Source organism: Esox lucius, chromosome 7 (genome assembly GCF_011004845.1).
Source record: "Esox lucius isolate fEsoLuc1 chromosome 7, fEsoLuc1.pri, whole genome shotgun sequence".
In the NCBI taxonomy this organism is placed as follows: Eukaryota; Metazoa; Chordata; class Actinopteri; order Esociformes; family Esocidae; genus Esox; species Esox lucius.
The window spans coordinates 13,585,651-13,606,734 of NC_047575.1; the positions used below are offsets into that span (position 1 = coordinate 13,585,651).

General features: G+C 39.8%; 1 protein-coding gene across 1 annotated transcript in view; it reads right to left on the minus strand.

Annotated features, from left to right (window-relative positions):
* The window catches only part of LOC105028079 (transmembrane protein 164), a 44,117-nt gene extending 23,426 nt beyond the window's left edge, over nt 1-20,691 (minus strand). Inside the window, exons 1-2 of the mRNA XM_010900548.3 lie at nt 19,397-20,691; nt 3,138-3,187 (exon numbers count right to left, since the gene is read on the minus strand). Of these exons, the coding sequence (XP_010898850.1) occupies nt 3,138-3,187; nt 19,397-19,834 (488 nt within the window). The 5' untranslated portion in view covers nt 19,835-20,691. The remainder of the gene's footprint in view (nt 1-3,137; nt 3,188-19,396) is intronic.
* Nucleotides 20,692-21,084: the final 393 nt, after the last annotated feature.

The following is a 21,084-nucleotide window of genomic DNA, read 5'->3' on the forward strand; positions in this document are numbered from 1 at the left end:
AAAAATGGGATCACCACCCAAATGTTTATCTATGACAGGACATTAAATATTAGTGCATCGAAAACACTGTTCCACCATTCATGCATCAAGTGGCACATTACATTTTTTAACCACTGCACATACAGTGCAATGTCCACCATGAAGTATAAAGGCAGCTTCAGTAGAGCCTCTTCTCATAGTTGTGACATTCTACACTGGCCTAATACTGTGGCGACATTCAATCTGGCTTTATAAAGGACCAGGGGCAAGGCCTGCAATATGTTCTGAATGAAGTAAACTAACACAACCTGTTAATTAGTCCGAAGTGCTAATTGGAAGTGTTAACAGGAAGACAGTGAAGTGCTAACTCAACCTTTCCCTATGGAGGCCCACTGGAGGACAGTAACAGGGACAGTACATTTCTCCTGCAGCGAGGCCAGAGAAGATAAAAGGCAGTGATCCCAGATATCCATTTCCTTCCTGCCTCTACATGGGACTGTCTATATACATCAGTTTAAAGAGATTTACTCCCTAATCTACTTAACAGTTTTCATGGAGCCATAAGGCCAGTCTCCAGTCAGTCTCATTGGATCTCCCTCTTTCTGCAAGGGAGGGCTAATGCAACGGGCTACTGAAACTTTACCAAGAAGAGAAGTAGTTCAATAGATAAACACGGATTTGCCCATTACATTAGATCTCTGCTATCCAACCCAAGGCCAACGTTTCAGACAATATGCATCAGGTTAGGGCTGGGTAGGTCCACTGTTTGTCAATGACAAGTACAGTTAGGGCTTGGGTATAATTAAAAATATATATAAATGGATTTCTGTCATTCATTTGTCATTCAACTCTGCTGACTTCTTATTCCACACCTCCCCAGTTGCTGCAGCTGAACACAGAACATGACAGCCTGTAACATGTTGCATATGAGAGCCTGGGTGTTTAACTTCCCATGGCAGAGCTAGGAAAATACAATATGTAGTGGAGAACTGGCATTTGGAAATCTTCACATTTAATTGTAACTGCGGAAACTAAAGGTACCGCTAAATTTGAGACCCCCGGCCGTGTGAAGTGTCAAGCATGCTCTGCGATTTTGAATCTGACTACGACAGCAAAAGAACTGGTACTTCCTCTCCAGCAGCATGTTGACTGGGGATGAAGGGCGTTGCAGCTTAGATACCAGTGAGTCAACATAACATTGTTTCTCCCTACCCTGCGGACACTTACTGGACAAAGTCAACTTGAGGATTAAAGTCAAGGATGTAGATATCAGTTAGAAATATAAAGCCATTCCACACATTTCACTGCAGGGTATTTGGTTATTCTCCGCAACAACTACCAGATCTGGGAGATATGGACAACCGTGGTTGCCCAAACTCAAATTTAGATGATTGAACTGGTGTTATACATGTCTAGTGGGTGAAGTTAGGAACAACATTTTGTAAACTTGCAAGTTACAAATATATAATGCAGCTGGTAAATACAAATCACTGTCAAGTAATATATGCATATTGTTTCCCAAACATGTACAAATGCAAAAACAAATTAACTGTTTATAAAAATAAAGGATGATTAGTAAATAAATGTAAGTCTGTTTATTATGTCCAAACATGTTTTTGTGAATGTTTACATAATTTGTCACCTGCATTTTACAGATTTTTGACTTGAGTTGTTTAGAAAATAATATTAGTATTAACACAAATAGCTACTGTAAAAGGACATTTGGTTGCTACAGTAGTCAGCTGTGCTCAAAGTGTAGCTAGCTTGTTGCTTTAACTAGCTCTGGCATGCAGTAACATTACATTAACCAATTACATACTTGGCTAGATTACCTTGTCCATTAGGTGACTTGATTGAGTAGAAAGACCTTCAATATTAATTTAGCTAACTAGGTTATAGAAACTTGAAAGACACCTGCGACTGACTTCAATCTGCCAATTTTCAAAGCCAATGTTTGTCTTGATCTTCCACACAATGCTGTGAGTGGTAAAAATCAACACCATACAGCCTAAGCTGAATTGTAAAATGTATAAACATAAATCAGACTAATTCCCCACTAAAAGGGATGACTAGTTAATGACCTACTGGTTTCGAAGCCCTCCCAAAATAGCCTGCTGTTTTGATATTTAATCTGTGCCAATTCTAAACTGCTGAATTTTTTTCTCCCAAAATAGCCTTAATGCTTGTAAAGGTTTGGTTTTACAGTGCCTTTGAAAGGTATTTAGACCCCTTCAGTTGATGCACATGTTTTGTGTTTTGGATTTATGATTATGATGATCTTCAAAAAAATTGTTAATGAGTTCCGGCAATGTATTTCATGCTTTGACATTGTGTTTCTAATGGACTTAAAGGGATGACAGAAAATATATGGGTAATTAGGGACGTTTCAACAACCAAATAACACTGGTCATACACAAGAACTGAGTCAAAGAGGTATTTATCAATGATAATTTCCTACCGGACTGTAGAGAACAGTCATAGGATAATTTAATAAATCCCACCTTCTTCACAAATTCTTTATTCCATTTCTGTGTACACATTTTTGATCGTTTCTATGCAATATTGATAAATGATGCCCTTGATAAATACATCTTCCTTGCAAATTAGTAATCCTTCCTTGCAAGTAATTTACCCCCCAAAAAATCTACTATGCTTATAGTTAGAGATTTGTGCTCTAATAACCTCCTGAATGTTGTGTGTGTGAGTACAGTTTGTGTTTCCGAAATTAAGAATGACAAGTTCAGAGATAACAATGGATTTGGTGGCAAAGAAAGTGAGAGAAAAGGGAGTTCTTGGAAGAAAAATTATCAGTATGAAGATTAGGATGTGAGATTACTATAATAAATAATAGAAATATTATAACACAACTTTGAAATCATCATCAATGGATTTTTTTTTTCCTCAAATGTATACTAATTCTGTTGACACTGTCAAGAGTGACAGATATGTATGAGCAGCTCCCCACTGGAATAAAAACAACCAAATGAACTGTACGGGCCAACATAAAGGGACACCTTTGTAAGTAGCACTGTGGTCAGGAGAATGGAATGAGTAGGTACCAGGGGTGATAATGGTTTGCAGGATGTTTGTGGGTGACGGTCTGCTGAGGTATGTTAGGATTTTATTGCTGTGGTAGTGTATAAACTAGAGGTACTCACCTAAAGATGACCATGGCTGTTTTACATGGTGGACAGGCCAGCAGGAAGATCTTTGGAAAAGATAAAGAAAAAAACAAATATTTATCAACAAAGTTGTACTGATAATTATAATTCCAAACCTGGTCCCTTCCATGCTGCGGTAGAGCACACGGGGCATGCTGCGGTAGAGCACACGGGGCATGCTGCGGTAGAGCACACGGGGCATGCTGCGGTAGAGCACACAGGGCATGCTGTGCTACATGGGTTGTGGTTGTTGAGGTGGCTTCCGGAGTGTTCACAGAACATGCATAGAATATTCAGGGATGCCTGATAGCAGCAAGTATATCAGACTGACGTCAAGTATGCAAAAAGTTTGACCTGTAAAATGTAGCGCATGTCCCCTAACAGCATGTCTAATGTGTTTGAGACATTTTCAAACAGGATATTTTCTAATAAAAAAAAGGAATGCAAATGTGTGTTGAATCAGTGGACACAGAGTGCACTTAAAAATTTAAGTGGACGGATGGTTGGAAAGAAAATGTACTGGGAAGACATTACATAGCTTAGTCTTTGAATAGCATAGTTAACTACACACATTTAAATGCACCCATCAATGATGTAGGAATAAATGTTCTTACAGTACATCGTTTTTTTATCTGGTAACATCTTAAGTTGTTTCAAGATTAAGTACCAGTCAAAGGTTTGGGCACACCTGCTCATTCAAGAATATTTATTTAGTGTTACCATTTTCCACATTGTAGAATAATAGTGAAGAAATCAATATTATGAAATAACATTTGGAATCCTGTAGTAACCAACAAGTGTTAAACAGATCAGAATACATTTAATAGTTTAGATTCTTCAAAGTAGCCACCCTTTACCTTTGGAAGAGCTTTGTACACTTTTGCCTTTCTTTCAACCAGCTTCATGAGGTAGTCACCTGAAATGCTTTCAATTAACAAGTGTGCCTTGTTAAAAGAACAGTTCTGGAATTTCCCTCTTAATGCATTTGAGCCAACCCATTTTGTTGTGCCAAGTTAGGGTTGGTATACACAAGACCATTATTATGTCCCTATTGTAGGAGTCCATATTATGGCAAGAACAGCTCAATTAAGCAAAATGACAGACCTTCATGGTCGAAATACTGCAAAAAAGTCACTACTGAAGAACAACAATAAAAGACTTAATGAGCCAAGAAACAACAGAAATTGACATTAAACCAGCAGAAATCTGTCCATAGGTCTCAAGTCCAAATTTGAGATTTTTGGATTCCTGGTGAGACACAGAGCGGATGAACAGATGGTTTCCACATAGGTGTCCAAACTTTTGACTGGCACTGTAGGTCATATTGAATAAAGGCAATACAAATTAAATGTAATGCCACCCCATTTTCTCTAAGCTGTTAAATATTAAGCCCCTATAAATATTGAGACAGTAAAGTCTAAATTGCTTTTGTACACTCAAGGAATATGAAAATTAACTTAAAAGATGAGGGAAAAGTACAGATTTTCACCTGCCATTTCTGTCGATTTCAACACTTGCATTCTTACAAATTAAGAACAACAGCATTGTCAAAGTCCCATCCTCCTACTTTGTCATCCTACAGTTGTGCTCAAGGGTTTGCATACCCTTGGAGAACTGGTAATACATGTACTATTTGTAAAGAAAACATGAGTGAGCTGGCAAAACACATTTGATTTCTTATGGGATTCACATTCAACTGTAGGTCATAACAGAAAGGCACAATCAAAACAAAACATGGCAACAAAGAGAAAAATTAACTGAACCGCTCAAAAGTCTGCATACGCTTAGTTCTTAATACTGTGTATTGCCCCCTTTAGCATCAATGACAGCGGGCAGTCTTTTGTAATAGTTGTCTATGAGGCCCTGAATTCTTGCAAGTGGTATAGCTGCCCATTCGAGTTGGCAAAATGCAAAGTCTTTGGTAGCCTTGCATGAACCACTCCCCAGAGTGGCTCAATGATATTAAGTTCAGGAGATTGTGATGGCCACTCCAGAACCTTCCCCTTTTTCTGCTGTAACCACTGGAAGGTCAACTTGGCATTGTGCTTAGGGTCATTGTCATGCTGGAAAGTCCAAGAGTGTCCCATGCGCAGCTTTCGTGCAGAAGAATGCAAATTGTCTGCCAGTATTTTCTGATAACATGCATTATCTTGCAATTAATTTTCACAAGATTCCCTGTGCCTTTAGAGATCACACACCCCCAAAACATCAGTTAGCCAGCACCATGCTTCACAGTGGGGATGGTATTCTGTTCACTATAGGCCTTGCTGACCCCTCTCCAAACATAACGCTTATGGTTGAGACCATGAAGCTCTATTTTGGTTTCGTCACTCCAAATTAGTGTGCCAGAAGCTTTGAGGCGTGTCAATGTGTTGTCTGACATACTGTAACCGGGCTTTGTTGTGGTATTGGCAACTGTTATGGTTTGTTTCTGGCAACTCAACCATGAAGCTCATTTGTGCTCCTTGAAACAACCACACTGTCTTTTCCAGAGCAGCCTGTATTTCTCCTGAGGATACCTTTGGGGTTTTCTTTGTATCCCAAACAATTCTTCTAGCAGTTTTGGCTGAAATCTTTCTTGGTCAACCTGACCTTGGCTTGGTATCAAGAGATCTCCAAATTTTCCACTTCTTAATAAGTGATTGAATGGTACTGACTGGCATTTGCAAGGCTTTGGTTATTTATACACAGACACTAGTTGCAATTTAAAAAGCCCCAGGTGTGGGAAATTCACCTTTAATTGCCATTTTCTCCTGTGTATGTAAACTTTTGATCATGGCCATTTGGGGGATTTCTGTTATCATCCAACTACTATGTGATAATATATTGCTTCATATTATCCCTATCCTCAAATAAAAGAGTTTTTTTGCATGATCATTCATATTTTCAAAATCAATGCCAAATCTTCACAATTTCTGCCAGGGTATGCAAACGTATGAGCACAATTGTATCTATTGACATGTGGCTCCGAGGTGTTTTTCATTGATCTCCTGCTGCATTGACTGTTCACACAAGAGCAGTGAATGTCTAGAGTTCTATACTTTGCTTTTGCCTTTGGATTCTACTTTTGGAGTCAGCAGGCAAAATCCAACTTGAAGGCTAGAGAGTGGTCTGTGAAATTAAAGAAAGCAATTTGGAGGCTAAAAAAATAAGAGGAACTCTTTTTATAGAAGAAACAGTAGGCATAACAGTTTGGAATATCCTGGAAAAGAAACCGTGTGTCAACACCACCAGTTAATGACAGAAAAATGACCAGAGCTGTGGAAAAAAAAAAAATACAAGATTCATTTAAATTGCCAACAACCTCCAGCATGTTGGGGTGAAAGTGTCACCCCAACAACCTACTGTTCACAGACTTTCAGCAGAATTAAAGTTACACTGCAAGATGCAAGCCACCAATCGGCATCAAAAACCAAGAGGCCAGATTAGAATTAGCAAAAAAGCAGTAGCCAGTAGCCAGAACTTTCAGAGTGATCCCACAAAAATGTGGGAAGAAAGGAACTGCAGATGATCCAAAGCATACCACCTCAACTGTGGTGAATGTAGTGTCATGGCACAGGCATGCATGGCTGCGTCTGGAACAGGCACATCTCTATTGATGCAACAAATGATGGCAGTAGCCGAATTAATTCAGTAGTGTACAGCACCTTGGCTACCAACGATACAAAAAGTTGCCACCTGACTCATTGGGGGGCGGGTCACCATTCAACAGGGCAATGACAACACACACTGCCAATGCAACCAAGGATGTTCAATCGGATTTCAATGTCCTGATATAAATCAGAGTTAACAGTGGAGTTGGTAACTTAGTTATTTAAGTGGCTCAAAATTTTGGAACAAAATTACAGTCCTAGATCTGTATTTGCAGAAATAGATAGTTATGAATATCTAGTATTTATTGTGACAGATACACTAAAGCAGAAAATTGCAATATACTCTTTTGCAAGTTTGGGTATTAGTCTTCACACTAAATTACATCTGTGTAATGAGTAGCTGGGAAATTGTTGAAACTGTACTGTAAATATGCCTTAAAACACTGACGGTTGGCTTTAATTTCACACCAAATTTGATGTGCTTCTATGAACTTCAAATGCTGGTGCTCATGGGTTTGTTGACAGAATTGCCCATATCCTGACCCAGTAGAACAGATGAAGAAGCTGCAGAGCTGCTCAGCCAAAAACCATAATCCACTGGGTACTAACACTAGATAACTGAACCTTAAATAAACAAGAAATAATGACCAGACTGCATTTGGCACTGAATCACTGCTATCTCAGAGCACCTGCCTCAGCACTCGAAAGCAGCCTACAAAAGGTTGCACCCTGTCCATTACCAAGCCATTATAATCTAGAAAAAAAGTTTTCACCATTCTGAAATAAAGACAGGACCAATTACCAGGGAATCCTCTGTCTAGGATTCACACCTAGAATATGGAAGTTTATAGAACCGGGTCCCAAAATATTAAATTGCTAATAATTTTTTTTGCAATTGATGTAGATTTTGCTAAAATAAAAGGCATTACTTCAATGTTTATTTAAAATGGGGAGGCTGAGATTGTTAGTTACATAATTTCTTTGGACCAATAAATTAATGATATTTTTGCATTTTTCTTGAAAAATACAACTTATGATTGCCTAATCAGTTTCTACTCTTGCGCCAAATTAGAGACCCCCCAAAAAAATCTGTTTGTTAACTAACATTGGAGGACATAGTAACTTCAAAAAAATGCTCTAGACTCTAAAGCATAAAAACATGATTCAAAATATATCAAATGGAGTCTTGCATCCATAGCTCTAAGAATGTCAGTGTTTATAATACTCCAACCCCATCACTCAGCTTTATGTTTATCAAAAACATGGGCCCTACAATTTGTTAGACTTAGTTTTGTCACTGACCTTGAAAGTGCAATGTCAAACGGTCTAATCATTACAATGTCAATTAACTCTGGGAAGTTCTTATCTTCACAAAACATAGATAAACATATCAGACTTCTAAAGCAAACAACATTTGACCTTAGGGTCACTCCGTAATCAGACTTATTTGCCAGAGGCTATTTAAGGCCAGAACAACATTAGTAAACTAGGCCTTGTTGAGAGAGAGAAAAAAACACTAATCTGAGTTGGGTGCAATGAAAAGCAGTGTGCGTATGAGAACATTCTGTCCTTCCATACGTTTTCTGACAGAGCCAGAAAAGTAGCCAGCTAATTACAGCCTGTAGGCAGAGCAGAGTAGGAGAGCAAAATATTTCATTTGGAATGCGATAATGGGATGACATCAGCATATCCATCCACAGGCTGCGGCGCTCCAATCCCATATGGTCTTAGCAGGTTTAGATAACCACAAAGTAGCATCTCTCCATTTTAGACCTGGCTCTATTCACTGACAAACTTCCTCTGTGTGGTCCATGCAGTACAGCAACACTGAATATATAAAAACTGCAGGTCTGACTTTCATTATGTTACCTTAATGTAATTAAAAGTGAATGACTTAGCAATGTCTACTAACCAAAAGCATACACCCTTAAACTATTTTTCAAGAACATTTCAAAATATTGTCCACAGAAGATATTGTAGATTATCATAATGTACTTGAAATAAACTGCTCAAAAAATGAAGGGAGCATGTAATCATCACAGTATAACAACAAGTCAATTAAAATTCAGGGATATCAGGAAGCATAAGCAATTGTGAATCAATGTCACCTGTGACAGCAGGTGCATTGGAGAGGCAACTGCATGACAACCTCCAAAAAGGGAATGGTTTTGCAGGTGTTGGCCACAGACAGTCTGTCTCTCCTTTTTCTTCCTGACTGATTCTTCCCTAGTTTTGTGTTTTGCTAGTGTCCTTGTCACTACTGTTAGCATGAGGTGGAACCTGCAGCCCATTCATGTTGCACAGGCAGTCCAGCTCCTCCAGGATGGCACATCCATTCCTGCAGTTGCTAGAAGGACAGCTGGACAGGGCCGTAGAAGGGCATCAACCCAGCAGCAGGACTGGTATCTGCGCCTTTGTGCAAGAAGGGACAGGAGGAGCACTGCCAGAGCCCTACAAAATGACATCCAATGAGCTATTGGTGTGCATGTTTCTGACCAGTCTCCATGAGGGTGGCATTGGGGCCCGACAACCTCTAGTGCAGGGGTGGGCGATATATTTCACTGGGGGGGCCACACTGAAAATGCATTTTTTTTTTACGTTTTTACCAACATGCCTAAAAAACAAAACATAGCTAACTCTGTTAACTCGCATATTATATTTATGCATATTTATTTTCCATTCCAAACCGTTTTCATAATTGAACTTAATTTACTTTAACAAATGTATTCTTTAATTATTTTCTGTTAACAACTGTTATTATGGCAGGCAAAGGCCAAAAAAAAAGTATCCCTTTTTAGGGTTATTACCCAACAGAAATGTTGCAACACGTACTTGCCTTAAAACCTACCTTTCTACTCTCCAGAGTAAGCTACATTACATAGTGTATAACAGTCATATAGGTATAATAGACTTATGTCTGCCCTAATAACTATGAACTCACTTCTGAAGATTTTCACTCAAAGCAAATGTTGGTATAATTGCCATCATCTAACTGTGACGTTAGCCTAACATATTAAGCAAGTTGCTTTACCTGCGACATCTGCAAATAAATATTTTCCTGTCAATAGTTTAAATACTCTGCTTTCGTTATCAACTTTTCTTAGGCTCATTTCCAGAGATCACAAGCCATCAATTGTGTATAGTACGTACAAATGATAACTTCCGTGCGTGGATTGTGGTGCTGGTCCCTACGTATCATAGCCACGCAAATACCTTGTTTCAACTTTAAACAGACAGTACGATACTGTTGTACTTATTACTGGGGGTGCCACAGGCCTTTAAATTTGAAAATAGTTCATAAAGTAACATCATCTGCGGACCTCGTCAGGTATTTTTTATTTTGTATTATTTTAAAAGTTTTGTATGCATCGCGGGGCGGATAGAATGACTCAATGGGCCGGATCCGGCCCGGGGGCCTTATCTTTCCCAGCTCTGCTCTAGTGGGACCTGTGCGCATAGCCCAGCATCGTGCCACTCGATTGGCATTTGCCAGAGAACACCAGAATTGGCAGGTCCACCATTGGTGCCCCGTTCTCTTCAGAGATGAAAGCAGGTTCACACTGAGCACATGTGACAGACATGAAAGTCTGAAGATTCATCGCCACCAAGAAGCTACACAGACTGTCCAGGAGCTCCCTGATGCCCTGATCCAGGTCTGGGAGGAAATCCCCCAGACACCATCGGCCATCTCAATCTCTGGAGCATGCACAGACGTTGTCTGGAGTGCATACAGGCACATGGGGGCCATACACACTAAAGAGGCACATTATAGGCGGCCTTGATGAAACTCATGCAAGTTGGAACAGCCTCTGATTTCAACTGTCAACATAGATTTTCAGTGCGAGTTGGAACCTAGCCATCAATCGGTCAGTGATTTTAGTTTCCATTGTCGTTTTTTACATCATTTTGTTCTCAATGAATTACACAATGTATAGTAAAGATTTTGATCTTTAATATATTTAATTCATCGAGACCCAATGTGTGATTTGAGTGTTCCCTTCATTTTTTTGAGCAGTGTAGTTCCACTGCAAGTCTGTTGTTTTTTGTCAAATGTTTGAATTAGTTGTCTGCAATGGTCAGTGTTGGAAAGACCATACAGATAAACACAATGTTAGAATGCCCTTATGACATTGTGTGGTTGTTTCACTAAGCTCTTTTGAAAAGTTTGCCCTTTAAGAGCATCTGCATTTAGCAATGACTAAAATGTAGTGTCTTTGGTCAGAGAATTGGACGGGCACTATAGGCAAGTATGTGGTGTGGCAGGATGGATTGTGAAGCAGCTTCCTCTGAATGTGGAGGACTGAGCATCTTGGGAGCAGAGGGTTCTGGGGCTTAGTGATCACCTTGACACACCAAGATAAGCATGAAAATGACATGCTTGAGAAAATGTCTTCTGAAAACGACAAAACAGAAAAAGCCTAGCACAATACCCACTTTAAAGTGAAGGCACACTCATAAGTGAAATAAACAAATAATGTTCCCGTTTCACCACAAAACAGGAACAAGCATGGCTTGATGTAAATGAGGGTTTTGCCTTTCAAATAGGTCTAGTCACTATTAGGAGATCTAAGAACTGATTGTTTCGTGTCCAGGTAGGTAACTGTGCTACACCAAAAAAAAACCTAAAAGTCCAGAGGACCCATGCCAGAAGACTTTTCCTGTTCTGACTTTCGGTGGAACAGTGATACACTGAGCTAGCAACCTTCTACTCTTAGCCTTGCTGGGCTATGGCATGCAAGTGCTTACTATTTAATTGTATTGTTCAGTAAACTAGACCAGTACAAATGCAGGTCTAGTTTATACATTCTGTATGAATGCAGGTCTAGTTTACTGGCCCCATTCTTACTCTGGGATTAAAGTATTCACTGTCCTTAATCTCCAGAGACTGGTTCAATACATATCGAATGCAACATCCTAGGATCGGTAACTCTTTCCAGGGCTGTCATTCTGACTGTTATTGAATGAGATAATGACCGTCCAAAGCATTAGCCATTTGGTTCCACCAAGACAACTCAGCAGTGCTGTGTAAAAGGAACACGAGGTGCAGATCCAGAATGCAGAACCGTAAAAGCATCAACACCCAGGAACTGGTTTATCGTTACCTTGATTAGAATATTTCTGATACTACAGACTAGGTTGATCCAGCAGTCTGGGCCAATGCCTCTGGTGCCCGTATACTGCTGCAGCATGGGATCATCTCCATTCACTTTGCTTTCCAACAATGAATACAAATGCCTGAAAATATAAATACTTTGAGCTGTTCTGTGCCACAATCAGAGGGACAGGTATAACTATACAACATTAAAAGGTAATTTGATGACAAATACCTGTAAGCCCATTTGTAACCCAGGGTTGTAACCTAGGCTGGCGGAAACAAAAAGAGCCTGGGAGTCCCCCAGTGTTCCCTACACATGGGGAAGTGTTTTCAATGTTTCTCTGGGGACCGCTCAAGAAACATGTCTAATATTTGGATTATTAAAAACAATTACCATCACTTATCTACTACCCTAACAATGAATTATCTGAACCTAGGCATAAGATGTTTAATCAATATCATTTTCTATTTGGGGCAAATTGGGACTATTGGAAAAAGTGTACAAAATAAAACAATTTGGCCTTTAGGCTACTTCCATAATAAACATTTTATAACACATTGTATTAGATTAGCAGTTGTCACAAATGCACCCAGACTGTAACCCTAAAGAGCAAGAGCACGTAGCCTAGGAAAAACTCCCTTTAGGGACGGGATCTAGGATTCATAATAGACAAACATTCTACTGTTAAAGTAAATCAAATATAAATCTGATGGATATAGGTCAAAGTTTTATAGTTACTGCAATGACTCAAAATGGTACTGGGAAGTTCATAAACATGTTTAGAAAGATCAAGTAATCATTAAAATGTTGAAAAGAAAACACATTGCTTTCAACTGAGATTCACATTGCTTTTCACTTCACTCTCATATGTTGTACGATGTGTGTGAACATTACAGAGAACAATAGATGAAATGATTGTCTTCCTACGAATCATATTTAAGGGTATGCAAGTTGATAGCTTAAACCATTCAAAAGCTAAAAAGTCAAATCCGTAGAAGTAAAATGGAAAGCACTCTATACGTGCCAAACTCTGAATGGTGTGCATTCCAGTAGCTATGCACATAACTACGGTTCTATGAAGTGTCAACACAATCAATGTGACTTTTCTTGATGGATGTGACTCACAGACCAGCAGGCATTTCTCCACAAACCAGCTGTGGTCCACAGACCAGGGTTTGAGAAACAGAATCGGCTCATCATCATAGACAGGGTTGTCGCACCCCAGTGACTACATCTGCCTGCAGGCTCAATAAAGGTGGTTGACAATGGAACGTGCTCTCTTCAGGGCGTATGGCTTCTGGCAAATACTTCCTGGTTGGTTGAGCGAACAGCTTGATAAGGGCAGAGTGGCTTAACAACACATGCATGCAGGTCCTGGCCAAGTACTTGACTTTGTCCCATTACCACAGGGAGTTGCAGTGATAAATGAAGGCTGTAATTGCTAATTGCCTTTCATTCACCTTTCACGTGAAATAAAGATGAGGATCTTGGCAAGTTGAGGATTTTTTTTTTTTTAAATGCTATGGTCCAATCGTATCCCATTTTACTTAAAAACATAATACTATATTACTATTCAACTGCTAGAATCAGTTCTTATCACACTTCTCACTCATCCAGGAGATGCAACAGCACACATGCGCTTGTTTTAAAACACATTCCCTAGTCAACAACTCTGATTAAGCCTGCTGGTGCCTGGCCAACCACAGGACAAGGCAACCCTGTCTTCCTTCTTCTTGACCCCAGGGCAGCGACCAAGATTAATTCACCGGACTAGAATGACACAGCAATACTGCACAGATCTCTTTTTGGTTGAGCCTGTTTAAGTAAGATCTTCAGCCTGTATCATTCTTTACAAGATTTCCACAGGCATCATCACCAATCTGTATTTCAAGATCAATGTCCTGATTACTACCTATGAGTTTTCAAAAAGAAAACTAACATTTTATCCCACCGTATTTTGGAAACACTACTTCATAAGAAAATGAAGGAAACACTTAAATCTCATATCGGGTCTCAATTAATGAAATATATTAACAATGAAAATCTTCTGATGAGATGGCGGATGGTGTCCTGGGGGGGGCATCAATGCCTTCGTCATCCAGGAACTGCCTACAGACTATGGCCACATGAGCCTGGGCATTGTCCTGCACCAGGAGGAACCCAGGGGCCACTGCACCAGCATAAGGTCTGACAATGGTACCGCTCATTCCGGTACCTAACAGCACTCAGGGTACCGCTAGCTAGCACACAGTGGTCTATGAAACCCTCCAAGGAAATGCCTCCCCAGACCATCACTGACCCACCACCAAACCAGTCATGTTGGATGATGTTGCAGGCAGCGTAACGTTCACCACGGGATCTCCAGACTCATTCACGTATGTCACGTGCTCAGTGGGAACCTGCTCTCATCTGTGAAAGTCTGTGAATTCATGCAAACCAGTAACTGGCTGGAGGTCATTTTGTGGGGCTCTGGCAGTGCTCCTCCTGTTCCTCCTCACCCAATGTAGAAGATACCGGTCCTGCTGCTGGGTTGATGCCCTTCTATGGCCCTGTCCAGCTCTCCTCGTGCAACGGCCCATCTCCTGGTATCTCCTCCATGCTACAGAGACTGTACTGGGTGACACAGCAAACCTTTTTGCGAAGGCATATGTGGATGTGGAGCTGGACTACCTGTGCAACCTGAATGGTCTGCAGGTACAACCTCATGCTACCAGTAGTGAAAAAGACACTATTGATTATATGTTCCCTTAATTCTTTTGAGCAGCGTATATGGATATACCTGATCCTGGTTGACACTTAACTAGGAGCCTCATCATATGTACATAAACTGATGTCAGGCTATCTAGACTACTCTGTAACCGTTTGGGAACTGAGGAGACCAATTGCTGTAGTTTTGAAAGTGAAATGTATTCCCATTCCTGCTTGATATGGGATTTCAGCTGCTTAACAGTTCAGGGTATCCTTTGTCATATTTTTCATTTCATAATGCGCCACATGTTTCCAATGGGTGACAGGTCTGGACTGCAGACAGGCCAGTTTAGCTCCCAGACTCTTACTAAAGGGCCATGCTGTAGTAATACACACAGAATGTGGTTTGGTATTGTCTTGCTGAAATAAGCAAAACAAAAAAAATGTGAAGGGCTCAGAATACTTTCGAAACACACAGTATATTGCTAAACCGGACTTCTGCGACTACATTGGGGACATGTTACAATGAATGACTTTACTTTGCCATTGACAGATTTGAGATTGTTTGCATCCCACCGCATCCATCAACCATTTTGAAGAATTCCTCTGGAGGCTATGAATTGCTGACCAAGAAAACAAGATAAAACCTTTTATAAGTGTCAAACATTGAGTTTTAACATTCGTGTATTATTAACATATAGTATCATGATGTTGAAGTATGAAACAAGGAACACAAAACGATAAAGGTACGTTATACACACACGTCACATCGGAGGATGATTCATACCTTACCCAGGTCACCTGTCAAGATGAGTTCCTATGTATAAGCAGTCTTATGTCATAAAAATTTATCATAATTGCCTTACTAAACTGCAAATTAGCTAAAAACATTAACTAGCTAACTGCAATCTGTGTGTATGATGCTTTTGTAATGTTAGAATTGCAGCGTTATTTATGCAGCTGAGAATACCAAGACAGTAAATCATAAATACCCTTTGGACAAGATATTGCCTCATTAGATTACTAATTAACTAACGGCAATGTGTCTAACGAGATACCTTTGTATTGTTAGAATTGAAGAGAAAAAAAAAACATGTATACAGAATATTCCTCTTGGGGCAGGAAATGGATGTGTAATGATGCCACTTTTGAACAAAACTGAATGCTAAACATAGGAAGTATCAGCTTAGTCGAAAATGTATAGTCAAAATCAAACATTCTCTCCAGGAAGACAACATTGACAGATTTGTTGAGGTAAACAATGCCACCAGTCTAAGTTGGAAGGGCTTGCAAATTAGTTTCTGCTTGAATTGCAGCTTTTGCTAGATCACAGTTTCAGCAGAATGAATTTGGAGAAAGCTAATAATGCTAACCCCAGGCTGAGAAAAAAGTAAAGCCTTATTGTGAATGATCACACCATGGACCTTCAGACACCACCCTAGATAAAAGGAATTTCACCCAAACATGATTGAGTCAAACTATCCCTTTAAGCCTTTACTTGCATCAATCTCTGGAGGAGATACACATTTCTAACAGATTGTGTCTATGTGTAACAAGTTATTACAATCCTTTTCTGTCTACACTTTGGATATCCTGGGGCTACAGTGTTCAATTAAACAATTTACAACTACATCATAACATGCCCTTTCTCCAATCATTGACCTGAATGATTTTATTTCATTTGAGTGGGATTAGATTAGACAATTAGAGTCCCAATTAGAGTTCCCTTTAGGAAGACAGGGAACCTCATCCACAACATGAGAACAGATGAGCCCCAACTCTTAAACACCCCTACATTTGAGAGCTCTCCAAATGTTGTTGGCTGTGGCTCAGTTCACTCTCCCAACCCACACCTCATGTTCAGACAGAGGCTGACTGAACAACAATCCAATCTTTGTGTACTAGCTAGGCAGCTAGTAGAGCCGCACATCGCAAATGGTTTCCACTGTCAGACTGCTAGCAGCTTTTAATGCTGAAGGAATGTAACCATTTAAGATTTCACATTTCCCTCTCTCCTCACATTCTTATGCTGATCATGGTATTTCTGAATGAAATTAGACAAGGCCAACTCCACATAAACTATTGCCATATCCATGCGTAAGATGTTCCTACATCTGAATCCAATTGACTAGTTTAATTCCAGTGGGTGGGTGTTCTCCAGTCCAGATGTGAAGCTATGCTAAACAGAGTGGAGTGAAAACATATGTTATGCCTAAGAAAACGGGTTAATCAAGAGGATATTAGCTGAAATGGAGTCAGTGGATACAAACTCTGTACATACAGTAGGTTTCTACACAGAAACGCTTAGTCCACATTCAACACTAATGTAGTAGGACCAAAACTTAAACCTGTTAGATAAAACAAAACTTTTTTTTTATAAGTATATTTAAATCTTGTGTGAATGCCATGCATGCTTGCAACATATGGATGTTGGTTGCTAGTTAACTATCGACACATTGGCTTGGTTCAAGTATTTTGCTGAACAGCCACAGTTGCTTGGCTAGTTTAACACATAGCAGGAGAATGTTTTACTGAGCTGAATTTGTAGATGCTATCAAAGTCCTCAATTTGTTTAAAGATGTGCAATGAAAAAGAATTTGCCCCTTTCTGATTTTCTACAATTTATCATTTTTTTTGTAATTGAATGTTCAGATCTTCATCAAAGGCCTTACATTAAAAGGGAACCTGACAGAACAAATAATAGCTAAAATGTATAGGCTATTTCATTTTTTCAAGGTTATGTAAAAAAACAATGCCCAACAATAAAGAAGTGATTAGCCCATAATACCCAATAACTGGTTGTGCAAAATTCAGATGCACTGACTGCAATTATTCCTTTAGTTGTTAAACAGCCTCTCGGATCCCTGTGGAGGTTTTTGCCCACACTTCCAGCTTTAGGTCAGCAAGAGGTCTTAGCTATTAAGCATCATAATACTGGTGGTTCAAATCCGGAATGCTGATTGGCAAAAAGCTGTAGTATATTTTTGCAATATGACATACGGGAGTGTGGTATATGTCCAATATACCACACACACATTTTCTTAAGCCTCATTCACACCAGGCATTGCAAACTTTATGCGTTCAAGCAGAAGTCCATTAATTTCAATAGAAATCAATCCACACCACACCACACCACTGTAGCAAATCTACCGTACTTGGACAGATTTGGATGCAGTACGGCAGATGTTGCACAATTTGAGTTTTAAACTTTTGCTGTGCTTTTCCATACAGGGTCAGAAATTGTGAAAACAGGTTAGGGACCTGACAGATTGAAGAGCTTCAGCTTTTAGGAGAGGAATTTCTTAGCTACCATCATCTGGACCAGGGCCAATGAAATCAACTACAAAGTAGTATTGCGATTTCATTTGTCAAGTTGAACGCCTGGTCATTTGTCTCCAGCAAGAACATTTTAATTTATTTGTACTGTTTAGTAACTGCAATTAGGAACTAAATTTAAAGGAAAGGGCTTGTAATAAAGCTCATGTTATGTAACCTGCTTTCACAATCTTTATTGTGATGGGTTTTCATGAGAAATGGGACTGATAGAGGGATGAAAAGTAAATAGTCTAAAACCCATAGTTATGGTTATGTAAGCAAGCTACTAGCTAGACAATAATTGGTAGCCTACGTAGCTACTTGACACACAATATGCTCAGCGAAAAAGATTCTCTCCATTTAATAAAAAGCAGCATGCAACATCTGTGGAGAATCAATGTATTCTGAGTAATTGCATAGCTGCACAAAATGTTCTGCAAGCTTGCTGCTTTGATGCCACAGGTGTGATCGAGGGGTAAGGCACAACATACAGCAGAGCACCTGGACATAGCACATAGCCATACCACCTGTGATTTCTAACTGGCTTGTTATAAACTTTTTTTTTTATTATCCTGAATGCAGATTGGTTGACAGATGCGGTATTAGTATGCAATAACGCACGAGAGGTGTGGTGTATGGCCAATACCCTGCAGCTAAGAGCTGTTCTTAGGGCGCCTAAAAAACTGTTTACCAATGTAATTAGAGCAGTAGAAATTGATGTGATGTCATACTAATGGTCTACAATCTCAAATACCATGGCTATCATCCAACAGGTTTTTATTATTCAAATCAATTGTTTATAAGCATGCAATAACATCACATGGCCAATATATGGTATAGGGCCAATATACCACTGCAAAGAGCTGCTCTGAGGAACATAGCATAACAGAGTGCCTGGACACAGCCCTAAGCTCTGATGTATGGGCAATATATCATAAACCTCCGAAATGCTTTAAAACACAAAATATTAGGGCAGTAAAAAGATGCATCATAGCCGCAATACAGTCTCTTATAGGCTACTATGGCTATCAGCATTCAAACTACTCAGTTTATAAGAGGCTGTATATCAGGGGTATGACATCACATCACTTGTAACTGCTGTAATTGTGTTGGAATCTGGATTAAAATAGCAATAAAGTAACTCAGGGGTGTGGTATATCGCCAAAATACCACAACTAGGCAGTTTCCAGGCACTCCGCATTGTGTCGTGCCTACAAACAACTCAACTGTGGTATATTGCTTAAAAGCATTTCAGCATGCTGAATTTGAACCACTTGTTTGATGATACTAGATAACCTATAACTCAGGCGAATTTAAAGCAGCTCTGCCCGGCTTGCACTTGAATGCTGATAGCTACTACACTGAGTATATTGTACTTAGTATTACTGATTCGTGTGGATGTCCCACAAAGTCGGATAAGATGTAAATTACACAGGATTAGAGCGCCTGGTAATGTCTAAAATGTCAACTAAAAATAATCAACAGAAACTCTAAGGTGAAGTGAGTAACGTTTTTGTAAGGGTGTAAAGGTGTTTGAGGGCGAACTGCTACTGTGGAATCTTACCTGCACCATGGTGATAACATGACATGGATTCAGTAAGTATATCACGGTCTTCGTGGCGAATTTGAATCCGACCTCTACACCAAACGTCATACATAGCGCAACCAGCAACAGGTTCTTGGTCAAACTGTCCTCTTTCGTCCTTGGTCCATCTTTTGCGATCACTTTGAGTTCTTTACAAATGTTGATTTTTCTCAGTGCGACAACAACTTCCACGATGGAAATCAGCACCATGACAAAACTCTCGCTGATACGTTGTTGCGGTGCAAGAAAGGCGGCACATTCTGGGCCCCCGTTGCCTTCAAACTTTGGGTCTACGCCGCCATACAACCAGTCTAATAGACTGTAAATGTTATATCTAGACATATTCCTCTTCTCGTATTGGAAAAGGTACGAACAAGACGGAATAAAAGATAGCACACTGACTTCTTGTCGAAACATGAACTGCAGTATTTCCCCTCGGTTGTGATCACTCTATAAAGCAGAGGCAGAAATGTATCCACCACAGCTGCCACTGCCTGCCTTTCTTGACAGGTAAACGTAATAGTGGCAACTCAGCTACTGTCCTCAGCTAGGTTGTATGGACTCGAACTCTGAGTCCGGCTTAAGTGCAACCGCAAAACCAAATTACAACGTGGGTGTATCGAGCTAATTAGCTGCTTGTCATTACAATGGAAACGCGAACACTCAAATGATAGCTGGGTAGCCAGATAAAACACTGACCATAAACATAAATACAAAAATTAAAGTTTTGTACAAACTCCACCTAGCTAAAGGATACAAGTAACCACGTTTTTTTATTTGTTAATAGCATTATGCCTTGGTTTAGACACCAATTAGCAGTGGCAATTAACGCTAGCTAGAGAAGGTTAGCAATTGCAACCAAAGATATGGCTAACTGGGCGGTGAGGAAAAAAAACTGTCCCAAATAATCTACGACGTCGAGCTGTAGTCCTTCCGTTGCTATTTCTCTTCCATTAAGGTCATGGCTGTCACACAGTAGCACGATTTGTCACCAGCAAGCGGGATCTCGAAGATTTGACATCGATCAAGCACGACTGTAGAGATTACATTAAACTAGCAATAGCAAGCTAAGTAATACTACTGAGTCCACGTGCGTTTCAATTATTGCAATTCTAGCTAGAACGCCGAGTCTTCTATGTACGTTGTATTATATACAAATTCGTAACTATTTCCCTAAAATCATTGTAGCCCTACCCATCCAAATTCTCAAAAACGCTTTCAATTTTCGTATCACGCTAGGAAAATGATTTCCGTATTTGGATAGCTTCGTAAACCCCGCCCACTTTCCAAATAACGTTGGCTGAGATACCTGCAGCTGCATTATACGTACAATAATTCAATATCTGATCGGATGTATAAAATATACTATTCGTTTACAAATAGCAGCCATGTTCAAAAATAGCTCTGTGAGGTGGCAAATTATTTCTAAAAAGAAACCTTATGTATTAAGGTGTTCATTAAAGTTTATTATTACTTCATAGGTCCTATGTTGGGTATAACCGTCCACAGCAAAGGGGCTCAATTCAGATTATCCGAATCAACCAGATAAGTGGGCTTCAGTCGTGAAATTCTTTCGGGGGAATCCCAAAGAACCCGGATGGAAATACGCCTCCATCGCGAAGTTTCCGTGATTCCCATTTCAGAGGTGCGTTCCGTTTGCTTGGAAG